At 43.5% G+C, this 16,117-nt stretch overlaps 1 protein-coding gene across 1 annotated transcript in view; it reads right to left on the reverse strand.

The window, feature by feature from the left end:
* Positions 1–10,186, reverse strand: part of LOC109834588 — a 12,922-nt gene extending 2,736 nt beyond the window's left edge. The window contains exon 1 of the mRNA XM_020402623.1: positions 9,961–10,186. Within this exon, the coding sequence (XP_020258212.1) occupies positions 9,961–10,186 (226 nt within the window). The remainder of the gene's footprint in view (positions 1–9,960) is intronic.

Here is a 16,117-nt window from a genome sequence, read left to right on the forward strand (position 1 = left end):
GCCTTTTCCGAGACAGTATTTACTGTCTCGCGGGTCGAGACAGCAAACACTGTCTCGGCCGCCGAGACAATAAACACTGTCTCGCCGTACTAATTCACTGTTTTGTTGAGTTTTTTCAGTTACAGACCCCTGAGGCTATAAATACCCCCTAGGGTCACTTCTGACGAGGATCGAGCATATTTTTGAGCAATCCAGAGCAGAGAGAGCAGATTAGAGTTTTCGTGTAACTCCTTGAAATTAAGCTTTGACTTGATTTTAAGAAGAACGACTATCTTACTTTGATAAGATATCGTTTTAAGTTCTCACTTCGATAAACGAAGTCAGAATCAGTAAACCCCCTTCATGATCTGTGATTCGGCGGTCCACAAACCAAAGCGTTCCCGGCACAGGCAAAGTCCCACAAAAACAGGATCCGATAAACGATTTCTGTGTTAGTTTATCAAGAGTTGTAATTTTCTAATTTTTTCATTGTAATTCGTTGTAAACGACCGAAGTTCAATAGAATTATCAATGGAAGCAACTTTTGACGAAAACAATCTGGCGACCACAGTGGGAGCCAGCGGCCTCGCTGCCGAGGCCGCGGTGTCGCAACCGATCAAGATCGTTGTCAATGAAGAGATCGAATACGAGTTCGATCAGGCGAAGTTTGAAGAGTATTTGTCATCCTCATCTGCGAAATTTCGTCTTCTAAGAAAACTTTCAAGTCTGCAGTTCCAACGGAGGCCGCAGGCAAAGATTCTTGCCCGATCGTCGCTAAGGAATCTGCCTGTAACATCCCTGCTCAAAACGACTCTATACCCATTACGGAGTCGTTGATCAATAGCTCACCGGTGCTGACGAAGAGAGCTCGTCAGAGACAGCGCCAGCGCCGTGCTCGTCAATTGGCTAAGGCCATGCAACAAACCGATGGGGTCCATTACTATGCGGACCTAGAGTCGAGGAAACAGAAAGTGACTCAGTTGCCTCAACGGCAAAATAATCACATTTCTGCACAACTTACGACGGAGGAGTGGACCCTCGTCAAAAGGGCTCGCTCAACCCTTAAGGAACGGATACAAAGGCATCAGGCGAAGGCCGCCCATGCTCGCGCTCTTCGTCAACAATCACAAAGAATCAAGAAGGAGACGGTGTCTGAAAAGCTACCGAAGAATCGTAGAGTTTGGATGCCGAAGACGCCGCAAGCATCTATTCCGGGCCCGTCTACCGCATCACCGGTGAAACCCTGGGTCAGCCCAGATTTATCCAAATTTAAGATCACCATGACGGATCGCCTCGGTCCTTCGGCTGACGATCAAGGCAAAGCCCCAGTCAAAGAAAACCCAGGTCCAGTAAATAAACCCGTAGTGGTTTCATATACAGGGGGTCATAAACACCCTCCTGTCAGAATTGCACAAGTCCAGAACGAAAGAATACCAGTTCATTCTCGTTTAGGACCTATGAAAACTCCACACCCCCATGGGGGTGTATTTAAAATTTTAACCTTGGATCGCTCAGTGGCGACAACTAGTCGTCCTGTGCATGTTAACAAGGTTCAGAAACCACAGATAGGTTGCTCAAATCATAATAGTAATGAGCTATACTATCAGAGAAATAATTCAAGAAAAAGGATTGTTCGAGAAAACGAGTCTCATTGCGCTTGCGAGAGACTCATTAAGGTGGTGCTGACAGAATGCGGATGCTCAAAAAATGATTCAACAAGAGTCTCCGTATTCCAAAGGCTTTCCAATGAAACGTCAAGACCCAAAATGAGGCGTTTCAACAAGAAGAAACCGACAATTCAACAAGATGAATTCCCTGAGGTCACTATTAATATGACCGGCAGAGGAAGGCAACAGTCTGTCAACCCTGACCCTGATTTCTCTCCGGGAGGGAGAGTTGAGTGGGGTCTCTCTCAAAGAATGTCACGGTTGCAACGAAGAGCCAACCGACGTCGAGACTACAAAAGGATGCACGAAGGATTATCTTCAGATGAAGAACTGTCAGACACTTGTTCTGCTGTAGCTTCAGACAGTACGCATCCAGTGTAGGGCGAGTCAGAGAATCATTTACAATCACGCCGGATCAACTGGCTCACATACTACAAGAAGCGTTGGCTAAACAACGCGAAGAAATTAGAGCTGAGTTCAAGACCGAGATAGAGTTGACTATGCAGCAGATGCGAGATTTGCAGGTTCAACAACATCAACCGGAATCAAGCTAAAGAGCAGAATCCAGCCGGCGTAATGAAGAGGATGGGACTATCTTCGATGATCCTCCTCCAGATAAAGACAATACCGGAAGCGGTCCGACCAAGTCATCCACTCAACCTCTGCAAGTTTACTTGAAGAAGAGCGAGGAAGAGGATAAGAAGATGCATGATCTCGAGAGCAAAGTTAACACTCTGATGACGGCCCAAAAAGTGAAGAAAACGAGCATTCCATACCCGTACCCGAGGGAGTGGGACTTGATTCTTTATCCCCCAAAATTTAATTTGATTAACTTTACTCCTTTTGATGGCAGGGGTTCACCCACTCAGCACTTGATCTATTTCAAGTCGCATCTCGGCGCAATATCCGGGAACGAAGCCCTGATGGTCCAGTCATTCGTAGGAACCCTTCACGGGCCTGCCTTCGATTGGTACCGACGCCTTAAACCTGGGAGTATCTCTAGCTGGGAGGATATGAAAGAATTATTCCTCACCAATTTCTTCAACGACGACACAAAGGTCTCAATTGGCACGTTGTTGGATGAGAAGCAGAAGGATGGGGAATCGGTCGATGTCTTTGTCAAACGATTCCGGGACAAAGCGGTGAACTGCAGAGATCCACTCACAGAAGAATTTATTCTGCAAACATGTCATAATAACCTGTCCTTGGATGTATTAGAAGTGGTGGGGGTTGTTCCCTCTAAAACTTGGAAAGAGATGAAAGTAAGAGGTGAACAAGCTGAACGCTTCCTCAAGAGAAAGAATTTGGAGCGAGGTTTGCCACCAGCTAATAATCAGAATCAAAATCAAAAGCAGAACTTTAACCCTCGAGGCAGAGGAAGAGGGTCCGTAGCTGCTGTGGACGCACATCAAACGTCACAACAGCCGCCGCAACAACAACCGCAGCAATCGTCCTTCCAGTTGGCACCAAATCAGAATCAACAGCCTCCGAGACAACCCAAGACTTCGGAGCCCAGATTCCCGAAGGAATACTCTTTCAAAGATGATGAAGTTCCGGTCATCTTCAAATACTTGTTAGAGAACAACAAGATCAAGCTTCCACCGGTCACAAACCAAGAAGAAGCAACGAAGATCAATGACCCAAAGTATTGTGCATATCACAGAAGGGTCCACCATCCTACTAAGACATGTTATGTTTTAAAGGATAAAATTCAAACATTGATTGATGTTGGTATTGTGACACCGAAGCCAAAGGAGAAGAAGGTAGGCGCAAACGCGGTCTCTATTAGCTTCGGATCGGTTCCTTTGTCCTGGTTTCAAGCAGAGCCAGTATCAAAGGTCAAGGTGCAAACCATCAATGAGGAGATAGCAGCTTTACCACTTTCTGAGGGGGAACAGGAAGTTTTCGCTACAAGAGGTGGGAATGAATACCATTATAAATATCCTGAAACCTCTGACCCAAATGCTACAACTCTGAAAGAGTTGGGGGTAGTTGCAACTCCTCCAGTAGCTGCTGAAAAGCCTCAACAACCGGCTAAGCAAAAAGAGAAGGAACCCCAACACAAAGAGGTTCAAGTTCCGAAGCAGTCTTGTTTCAGCCGACCGATTGGACGAGATAGACCGGAAAGCTCGAACGCACCATACCGTTTCGATGTCATGGCTCAGTTGGCTAATATCCCAGCAAGGATCATGCTATACGAGTTGTTGCGCCTCTCGAAAGAAACCAGAGAAGCTTTACAAGAAGCTTTGGCTGATTCTGCAGTATTCCTCACTCAGATAGCATTGCAATCTGGCAGCCACCAAATTTCCTTGCATTGCCTTCACAAAAGAAGACATGCAAGTCAGGAATTCAAAGCATGATAGACCGTTATATTTTACTGGATATATCGGTTCGAGCGTTGTCAACCGGATCCAAGTCGATCCGGGTTCCGCTGTTAGCATCATGCCACTTCGGTTGATGTACCACCTCGGAATCCCCGCCAGCAAGTTAGCCTCCACAGGGACGGTTATCTATGGGTTCAATACTAGCGGGTCAAGACCGTTAGGAAATATCCGGGGGAAGTGTTAACTCGGAGATTTAAAGTCTGAAGTCACCTGCTATGTGATCGATGCGGAGACTTCTTATAACTTACTGTTGGGTCGTCCATAGATCCACGGTAATCTTATAGTTCCCTCCACCCTCCATCAGTGTTTGAAGTATGTTGACACTAATGAGGAGGTCAAGACGGTGGTCGCGGATAAGCAACCATTCAAGGGGTTAGAAAATTACTTTACTGACTCCCTTCTTTATTGTGCTGAGTCCGAAACTGAACCATCGGCCCATGGCACGGACAGCGGAGAAGAAGCTGATACCGAAGCCGGGCTCGATTATAGTGAAGGTCTTGTACTAAATGACATTGAACCTCTTGTAATCGATCTTGACGGTGATGAATCGTCGGACGAAAGTTGTAACTGGCAGCTTGCCGATGAAATAATAAATCATGATTTAGAGTACTCGCATTGTCTTGATGATGTAATGCAGAAATTTCGCGTTGTCTTGATAATGTAATGCAGGAATTGTATGACGATCCTAATCTACATATGCCACTTCGCTCGTCCTGCACAACGACGAAATATCTACAAAATTCAGCCGGAACAACCGTAATACTACCTGCAAAGACAGGGGGTTAAAAAGAAATAATCTTTGGAAAAGGGGATGCATCCCCAATTCCTGATCTTTTCTTAGACACTAACTCAGAAAAAGAAATAATCTTTGGAAAAGGGGATGCATCCCCAATTCCTGATCTTTTCTTAGACACTAACTCAGATGATGAGGAACCCGGGCGACATTTCTCTCGGTACAGTTCACAAGTGAATGATTATATGACGAACTAAAGCTATAACCTCTCGCTCGGTGAAGGTCTTCATTTTGGTCAAGGTGTTAGGGTTCCACCCCGTCCTGCCTATGTACCAAAAGGGAGACCTGATAATTACTACAGTCATAAAAAGGGTTTAGGTTATACTTCATCATCTGATGACGAATATGGCCAACAGATTATTAGCCAACTAATAAATAAGAGTGGGCATTCATCCGATGCTTCAACTTGGGATTCTGATGTGAGCATTAGAGAAAGTTCCACAATTGAAGAAGACGATCAGTTGCCCACTTGGGAAGATCCTTGGATACATTACATGAATATCCAATACGGTGATCGATTTGAGCAAAGAGAACCTCCTACAGAGGATAAAGTAGTCCAAGTTAACATGGGTGACGAAAATAATCCGAAGCCTATATTTATTAGCGGTGATCTTCCACCAGATGAGAAAGAGGAGCTAATCGCCCTCGTTAAAGAGTATATCGATGTTTTCGCTTGGAACTACGAAGATATGCCGGGACTCAACCCAGATGTAGCAATGCATAGCCTTAACATTAAACCGGATGCAAAACCTGTCAAACAACAACAAAGACGGTTTCGTCCGCAGATTATGGAGGCAATAGAAGCTGAAGTCAAGAAATTAATTGATTCGGGTTTTGTCAGAGAAGAACAACATCCTGAATGGTTGGCCAATATCGTTCCAGTTCTTAAAAAGAACGGAAAAATCAGAATCTGTATTGACTTTAGAGATCTGAATACGGCCTGCCCCAAAGATGACTTTCCTCTACCGATTACGGACGTCATCATTGACAACACATGCGGGTTTGAAAGAATGTCATTCATGGATGGATTTTCTGGGTATAATCAAATCAAGATGCACCCGGATGATGAAAAACATACAGCGTTCAGAACACCCCTAGGTGTCTTTTGTTATACTGTTATGCCATTCGGTTTGAAGAATGCCGGTGCTACATACCAACGAGCAATGACGAAGATCTTTCAAGAGCACCTCCGAAAAACCGTCGAATGTTACGTTGATGACCTGGTCGTTAAGAGTCGTGATAAAAACGACCATATTAACGATCTGAAGACAATGTTCGAGCTTATGAGAACTCATCAGCTAAAAATGAACCCGACTAAATCCTTCCTTGGAATGTCGAGCGGTAAATTTCTAGGATTCGTCGTTACCACAAAAGGGATTCATATTGATCTTGATAAAGTGAAGGCGATACATGAATTACAACCACCGAGGAATCTTAAAGAACTCAGGGGGTTGCAAGGTCGATTGGCATATATCCGTCGGTTTATATCAAATCTGTCTGGAAAATGTCAACCGTTCTCTAAACTCACAAAGAAAGGTGTGTCATTCGTTTGGGATGAAGCATGCCAAAAGGCATTCGAAGATATTAAGAAATATCTGGCGAATCCACCTATTCTCGTTGCACCGAAATCAGGCAGACCGTTTTTGATTTATGTCAAAGCGACGAGCCATTCGTTAAGTGCATTACTCGCACAAGACGACGATAGCGGTCACGAACAAGCTGTGTATTATCTTAGTCGTACACTGGTTGGAGCTGAATCTCGTTATCCAATGATCGAGAAAGAATGCCTCGCACTAGTATTCGCGATTCAGAAAATGCGACATTATTTAGTTGGACAGACAATTTATGTCATCTCTAACATAAACCCAATCCGAGTATTCATGACCCAACCGGCCTCCATGAATTAGTGTTTAGCCAGATGGTCTTTACTCTTATCGCAATATGACTTGTACTTCAAGCAACAAAAATCAGTTAAAGGAAGAGCTATTTGCGATCTTTTAGCGGAAAATCCTACAAAAGATGTAGTTGAGTTGTACGACGACCTGCCGGACGAAACTCACGAAGTTAATACCACCTCACATCAACAAGTGTGGCAATTATACTTCGACGGGGCTTCCCGAGCAACCAACGTGGCGAGCGCACCCGGATGTTCTAAAATCTCCTCAGGAGTGGGTGTCATTTTAGTTTCCCCGGGAAAGCATGTCTTACCTAGAGCATACTCGTTGACCGAACCATGCTCTAATAACGTAGCCGAGTATAATGCACTGATAATTGGACTTAATTTTGCCAAAGAGCTGGGGGTCGAATACCTTGAAGCTTTTGGAGATTCTCAACTGGTAGTTAATCAGATTCGAGGAGAGTATGAAGTCAGAAATCATGACCTGATTCCATACCACCAGGTGGCCATCGAAATGGCAAGCTCGTTTGAAGAATTTTTCATCGAATACGTTCCACGTCTCCAAAACGCGTATGCAGATGCATTGGCGGCGTTGTCGGTATCCTTGGCTCAGCCTCCCGAGACAGAACAATTGATTATAGTGAGGACTCACCAGCTTATTGTTCCAATCTATGATTCAAATGCTAAAGAAGCATACTCGACAGGAGTCGAACCCGAAGTTCGAGATTGGCATTTTCCCATTATCGACTACGTCCTACATGGTATACTGCCTGAAGATGTAAAAGAAAGGGAATCGATTCGGCGAAGAGCGCCGAGATTTTACTACAACGCCACAGCGCAAACGTTGTATCGACGATCATACGATGGTCTTTTACTCCGTTGTCTATCCGGCAAAGAAGCAGAACAAGCACTCAAAGAGGCGCATGAGGGGACGTGCGATGCACATCAACCTGGTCCGAAACTCTGTGACCGACTTAGGAGAATTGGATATTATTAGCCGACTATGGTAAAGGATGCGGTTGACTACGCCCGACGATGTCAAGCGTGTCAATTACATGCAAATTATATGTGATCAAATTTATCAAACACCATATCATATATCGATACGGTGTTCCGAGGTGAATAGTGCACGATAATGGACCTCAATTCGTCAGCAACGCATTTATCAAGTTCTGCAGTAAATTCAGGATTAAAGACATTTCATCGACTGCTTATAATCCTACAGCTAACGGATTGGCCGAAGCTTTTAACAAGACTATCATCAAAATTCTGGCAAAATTGGTAAAAACCAATAAACGAGATTGGGATGATAAACTCGGTGAAGCCCTATGGGCTTATCGTACCACCGTCCGTACGCCAACCGGAACCACCCCGTATGCCTTAACATATGGGTGTGTGAAGCTGTCCCCATTAGAAATACAGATTCCTTCCCTCCGTATCGCTCTCACAACGGGTATGACGACGGAAGAACATCATCAAAAACGTCTCGAGGAATTAGAGATGTTAGATGAGAAACGCTTGGAAGCTCAACAACAGATCGAGTTTTATCAAGCTAGAATTTCCCGGGCTTTTGACAAAAAGGTCCGACAACGAAGTTTTAAAGAAGGAGATTTGGTCCTCACCGTCCGAAGACCTATGATTCTCACTTCTAAGAAGAAAGGCAAATTTGAACCTAAATGGCAAGGACCGTTCGTGATAGAGACAGTCTATTCAAACGGTGCTTATCGCCTGATTACTCAGGATGGCAACAAATTGATGATGCCAATCAATGGAAAGTTCCTGAAAAAGTATTATCCGTAATGCTTTCAGGATAACTTACGTAAAACGGGAAGTTTCTAGAAAATCCTATATGGGATATTTCAGGATAACCCGATATCAGTTGATTATTCTAAATGAAGACTGATCATGTGAATAATCTATTCTTAATTGTTATAAAAATAATTAAGATCCTCATATTACTTTTGTTGAGATGAGATTTAATGACAGTTAATCTTCCCTCAGCAAAACCTTGTAATGTAATCATGGAAGAGGGGATTCGATAATTTGTAATCTCACACCATGAAACCCTCACTGATCGGATCAACCAATAGTCATCAGTCCGTATCAGTCAACAAATTATTTTGTGTCAAATTCTTATGTTTGAAATCAAAACTTCCCACCGAGTAGTTTGTGCAAATCAACGAACTCATTGTTATTTACACCCTACTCCAATTCCTCAATGAGTCAAAACCTTTAAATAGTTAAGACCACAACCAAAATCCCCTCTCGACTCCTTCAATGAACGAGAGGCCCACAAATGGAACGATCAAACCTTCCTATGGTTAGAATCGTCTCAAAACACTCACTTGGTCAAACCTTACTACAGTTAGGACCACAGCCAAAATCTCCTTTCGATTCATTTTTGCGAACGAAAGGTCCACTTTTGAATTGAGTAATCAAACCTTATGACAGTTAGGATTATTCAAACCAATCTAGATTCTCTAAGTGGAGATTCCACTTTAAGTTTCCTTTTCACCAGGAGATAGAATATAAAATTCTTCCTCTCCGATTCTGGGTTTATCTCTACCAACAAACAAGAGACCAGGAGATAGAATATAAAATTCTTCCTCTCTAATTCTGGGTTTATCTCTACCAACAAACAAGAGACCAGGAGATAGAATATAAAATTCTTCCTCTCCAATTCTGGGTTTATCTCTACCAACAAACAAGAGACCAGGAGATAGAATATAAAATTCTTCCTCTTCGATTTTGGGTTTATCTCTACCAACAAACAAGAGACCAGGAAATAGAATATAAAATTCTTCCTCTCCGATTTCGGGTTCGTTGTCCTATATAGGAAACGCAACCTACTCACACTTTAAAATCCATGTCGTTCATACATGGGGGATGTTATCTCTATCCCTTATTAGAGATAAGCCTACATCTAACACATGTAGCCTACATATTCAACATTGTAGTTTAAAGTCTAAAAGAGTTTAATTCTTTTAGCACAACGTTATATGTGAAACGGACCTAGATAATTCACATACTAGCCCGAGGTAGTCGGTAAAGGCATATCAAATCCGTTGATGGCTGAGGATTTGCTAAAAATCCTATAAGTATTATGGTTATTTATTCTAAAACAAGAATGAGTAATCATAATAAAACCTCAATGAGAAAAGGATTCAATATATTGACCAAAAGTGTTCAAACAAAACTACAAAAAATATATGTTCTCCAATTACAAAAGTTTATATTGACTAATCTGATTTTCAAGTTTTGAAAGCTCTAATGCATAAGCCTGTTCAAGCTCAGCCGCCAATTTAATTTTGAAGGCTTCTTCGTCAACACTGTGAAGCGCGTCGACCTCTTGTTCTTTTTCAGCAAGTATTTTATCTTGAAGGTTCAACTGCTGTAACAGGTTTTCTTCAACCTGAATTTCCTGCATCAACTCGGACTCCAAGACCTCATGAGCATCCTTGGCCATTGCAAGTTCCTCCTCTAAGCGAGCTATTTCCGCTCGACTCGATTCTAAATCCCGGCGTAGGTTAACCTTGGCTTGTGTTCTTTTGCCAACACTCACCCTAAGTTGATTACTTCGGACTCTTAGCTTTTGAAGTTCGAGGTTAGCTGATTTTTAGGAATCACGCCACGCTTGCAATTCGGATTCCATACGGGAAGCGATATAGGAGGGTATGCCGTTGGTACGAAGAGCTTGTAGAAGTTCAACATGTCGCTTCAAATCAACTAAATAAGCGTTGATTGAATCGGCTAACTCATTATACCCTTCCTCTCTGAATCCTGATATAAAACGCTCATTGAATCGGCTAACTCATTATACCCTTCCTCTCTGAATCCTGATATAAAACGCTCAAGAGATTTTTTTTATAATTCTCAAAATATGATCCTTTGAAGAGAATACGATTCACCATAGAATTCAAAAAGGGGATGAAGCCTTGGAGATTAGAACAGAGGACAGCCTTATCCGGATCGCCGTCGACCAACAGAGCTTGGATCTGATTTGATAATGATGAGGGAACTACAATGAGGGCAAATAGGTCAGTACAGAACATATGTATGCATACAAGACAACAAGCGGAAGCATACCAAGTTCGACGGAAGAGCCCTCAGTATGACTTGGTTCACCCAAGGGTGGTAATCCGGCTTCCTGAACAACCAAAGTTGGTTCAAGAATAGTGGCCGTTGATGTACCCGCTACGTCAGAAGGCTTTTTAATCTCAACTTCAGAGAACTTCGGGTCCAAGCTAAGAGGCTCCTTAGGAGGGGATTCTACAAACAAATGGATTACGATAAGCATAATGAAATGATAATCCGAGATTTGAAACAAGTTATGGGTAAAACTTACCAGCTCTGGACACCACATCGGCTGATGTACCAACTTCTTCAGTTGGTCTCGCTTTTGTTGCAACTGGGCTAATTTGGGGAGTGACGGTGACTTCTATCATCATGGGGTCTATAGGAGTAGAAGGTTGAGGTTCAAGAATTGACAATTGCAAATCAACCTCGGTTCCTGCCCATGGCATGAGATCACGACCCTCCGATTGATCAAACGTTCCAATGATTATAGTAGTATCAGTTCCAGCAATTGGTCCTATAATTCGAACAATTATATGATTAATCAAGTTAAAATATATATGTATGTATATATGAAGTTTACGGAATTAAGGCCTTACTCTCAGAAGGACCTGCTTCTGTTGAACCAATTCCAACATCTGATCCTGTAGCAGTATCAGGAATTTTCCTCGATAGAGAATCAAGGATTTGCTGGTGGTCGTCCTCTGAGATATCAAGATTAAAGTCGAAATCATTAAAATCGTCGACTTTAGTAGCATGGATAGTTTCTCCTTCAGTTGATTCGTGCATCATGGCATCTACAAAACGTGTTGAATCGTAAAGGACACGTAAATTTAAACGAATTTGCTCAAGACAAAGATTAATTTTACCTTCGTTGGTCGGGACGGATTCGAGAGCTCCACCACTTGTACCTGCTTCTTTTAGTTTAACTAAAAGGAGACCAAGCGCACAAGTCATTAAAGGAGGCACATGGTCTGACTCATTCATTTCTCGGATTTCTCTTCCAAGGGAAGAAAGATCAGTACCTGTATCTGCAGCCGATGGATCGATGTCCGGAGTTGGTGGAACATCAGCTGGTCCTTCTTTCAGAGCATCTTGCATTTGCTGTACGAAGCTGGTCTCCTCAGTCTCCATACCTCCGGGAGAAACAGCATCAGCTGGAAATTCTCCTTCTTCTTGATTCCCTACAGAAGTTGAGCATGAAATAAATTTGAACGTTAAGAAGTGTGAAAGCAATAAAGAAAAATAGTTACCTTGTTCATCAGAAGAAGCACTACGATCAGACGTCTCTTCTAGAGCAGGAAGATGAACGCGTGGCTTAGAGACAACTTTCTTCTGTCTCTTCAGTGGACGTGCTTCAGAACCTTCATGGCGATATTTAGTGCGCAGTTCAACTCTGGGGGAAGCTTGAGTCTGAGCTTGAGCGGAAGATTGAGATCTTTGCCTATGAGCAAGAGGCACTGTATCCTCTTCATCCTCTTCGTCTCCACTGAGAACGTCTACCGTCATCCGATTAGGATAGGTCATGACGACTCTCTCTCTCCGTTTTTTCGGAGCAGCTTGTGGTTGGGCCGGAGCGACAGAAGGTCTTACAAGTCCTCTCTCGAAGAAAGAGTCGGGGAGACCTGCTGCTTCCTCAGAACTTGAATCAGTCTCGTCCGCCCCTTCAGAAGTTTCGGTCGCTTCACTATCAAACTCTTCTTCACTATCCGTTGGAAGAACCGGTTCCTTTCCTTTTCTCGAGGATTCAGCAGCTTCTTTTCCTCGAGTCGACACCATAGTCTCCTCACGAGTCGCCTCTGTCGCTGGCCGCGGAGCTGCCTCTTCCTCCGAGTCCGATACTCTCCCACGTCGAGTGACGATATTAGCGGCAACCAACCACTTACAAAAGAGGAAGGTCATCCGTAGAGGCGCTCTAAAGGGAGATCGAATTTAACATTTGTGCAGCCGGCAATACTCCAAAACCAAGCTCTCGCCCCGTCAATAAGTCCACCTCGAAAGCTAAGGTGACGATTCGGGTTGCCGATATAAATTTGGTCATAGCCGAATTGACGGGCAAATCGACATGGAAGATAGGGCTCAATGTGGCAAACGTCCCTTACCCTGAACAACAGATATCCAGGTCGGATATTCATCAGCCATATGAAGCATCCGACATCTAGAATGGTACGGTTCTGCCTCGGGTCTTCAGCATCCAGTAAAGTTGTGTTGTAAGTACCTGAGAACCGAGGGAAGCAAGGGAAGAATTCCCAACACTTGTGAATTTTAAACTGCCTTGTGATGTCCGGCCATCGATGTTTGATCCATTTGCAACCCTCAAGGATCTGTAAAAGAGGAAGACTAGGATCCACCGTCTCAGGAGCTTCCATTAAATCTGGCCGGTGCAGAACCAACCATGTCATCAAATAAGTGTAGGGTAATTCTAGTTTCGGAACAGATATACTGGCAGAGGGTTTCTTTTTCTCTTGCGTGAATGCGGAAACTAACTGCCGTAACCCACTGTGAATAGCCGCCACCATAGCAGGAAGCAAGGATAATCTGCGACCTGTGGCTAACTGGACGGCTGGATACAATACTTCCATTGGCATAGCGTCGGATGACTGGTGGGGAACTACACATCTCTTCAACCATATAGCCAGAAAGCCAGCCAGCAGAGTAGTGGGGCGAATCGGAGCACTAGCTTGCCACAGATAAGGGCGGAATTTAGTTCCGTGCGAAAACCCATCTTCTGAATGAGAAGTGTAAGATTGTGCGTTTGTTTTCTCCAACAGCCGATTGATGTCACCCGGGCTCAAAGGAGATAATCCACGTACCTCTTCTGATCGATCCTCCAGGTTCTTGAACAGATAATCGGCGAATTGCTTTAAGCTGATCTGGGGAGATTTCTTCCTTTTGGTTTCCATTTCAGCCATAGCTATATGATAATGACAAGTCAGCTCCCATAAAGTCTCGTGGGTCACAGATGACCGATCCTTCATCTTATTAAGCTGACTGGTGGTTGGGAAGAACTCTTGATATGGAACATCGCCTATGGGCAAGCCAGACACATTCATCATTTCGTGCAATGGTAACCCGAGCTCCCCGTTCTTGGTGAAGAACGTATTAGTGTCAGGATTGTAGATCTCGAACAAACGGAGGAAATGACCTACACTAATTTGCAGACCATGCATGCTGGCACGGATCGGGACTTCCAACCCTAGTTCTGCCAACTCTCGCCCCCAACGGTTCAACACATATCGAGTCATTCTGGTCCACCACCATTTATCCCCAGAATAATGGACCCATCCATAACATCTGAAACTCTCGTGGGGTAATTTCTTCTTCATTGCAGCCAAACGATTCTTCACAGTGTTGGCCTGCGCTGTCTTTTCATTCTGAGGTATATTATCTTGGCCTAAGACACCCGGATGAAGCCCTCGTATAGAAGCTCTTTCACTGGAACCTGGAGTAACCTCTTTCCCGATGAAACCACAATGAATACGTTCGTGGTTTTCGGTTAACCTCCAGAACATTTCACGTCCAACCGATAAGTTCCTGAACTTTAACAGTGAATGCTCTCGAGGGATAAAAGGCAAGTACAGGAATGACGAACCATCCTCGTGTAACCACTGCGCAGGCTTGCAGAAAGCAATCGCCGGATCCTTTATGGAGTCACCAAACAAGAAGTCTGGTTTCCTTATACATTGGTTTGAGTCCTGCTCTAAAATTAAGGTTGCGTCCGTGATTAACCGTCGCAGAATACGGCAACTACCTCGTTGAATCAACTCTCGGGCCCCTTCGCTGTAATCTGACTTGAACTGAGGAGCAGACTCGATTAACGGTAGCCCCTCATAATAAGAATGAGTGACACTACTCTGGCCCGTAACTGCATCGACGGTGAAGATCGTGGAAGGAAAATGGACTGATACAGAAGATACACATAAGCTGTGTAAGTATAGTCCTAAAATTTTAGAGAAAACGATATATCTTACTTCATAAGATATAGTCGCTATCTCATAACAGGTGTGACGATTTTCCATCTACCATATGTATAAAGGAGATATGCGTTACTATGCACGGGCATTATAACGGCATACCAGAATCTTTCAATACATGTGGGATGATATGAAATCGCCCCTGTGTATTATGAAGTGTGTTTTGTCCAAGCAAAACAAACACTTTTAAGCGTCGATCCCCTCAAAGGAGGATACCGGCTCTTCTCGAGGGTATCTCAAAGGATACAAACGAGGATCTGCATACAAACACAGGTATTGACGCATAAAATTGAAGAAATACAGTGTTTAAAATTGCAAAAGGATGAAAGAGATATACCCCCATGTGAAGCGGCAACAGGAGCAGCCCCCTCGGGAGACTGAACAGTCGGATGGCCTCGAGAACCTCGAGATCTACGCGGCGACATGACCAATATGTGATCTACAGTAAAACCCAACGTGAAAATTAGGGTTTTGAACGTGAAATTGAACAAAATAGCACAGAATATCGTCGAAACAGTGCATGCAAGGTCACAGTTAAAGGAACTTGGAATTTTAAAGAGAAAGGGGGTGAACAAACCTATCAAATCCGAGTAAGATATCCCCAAATGAAAGCTCCAACCAAGTCGGAAACAAAGAGGAGGAAAAGAGGCAGAAAAGTTGTAGAAAATCGCACAAAATCGCCCAAGAAATCGCTGCAAAATCGATACAGAGGGATACTCCAATGGGTACACGGGTCTAAACTGTTTTCCTACATTCGACGGGAAGTTTCTGGAGAATATTACTCTTGATATTCTTAAGGATAACCTGACGAACTTTCGAGAGACAAACAAGCATCAATCTGGAAATACCAACTTCAATTCAAGATCTCAACAATGGTCGAGCGATAAACGCAGTGCCGGAGAAGTATTGGCTATTCTACAAAGAACTGAATAGACTAATGGATGAAGAGATCAAGAGCCGAAGCCATTTTACAGATTCTTCTACACGATCTACTCAACCAAACATTGAAGGGATCGTAAGTAAAATTTATCTTATCCAAAGTATCCCAGACTCTTCTATAAAAGAATACGTCTGGAAATACTTTGGAGGGGGTATCTGTAGGCGTCAAAAAATGCTAAAGATCAAGAGCCGAAGCCATTTTACAGATTCTTCTACACGATCTACTCCACCAAGCATTGAAGGGATCGTAAGTAAAATCTATCTTATCCAAAGTATCTCATGCTCCTCTATAAAAGAATGAGTCTGGAATACTTTGGAGGGGGTATCTGTAGGCGTTAAAAAATGCCAATAGATATCCGAACATAGAAAAAATTACTCAAAAATGACAGATATGAACTGTCTCGCCAGCG

Source organism: Asparagus officinalis, chromosome 3, assembly GCF_001876935.1.
Source record: "Asparagus officinalis chromosome 3, Aspof.V1, whole genome shotgun sequence".
Lineage (NCBI taxonomy): Eukaryota > Viridiplantae > Streptophyta > Magnoliopsida > Asparagales > Asparagaceae > Asparagus > Asparagus officinalis.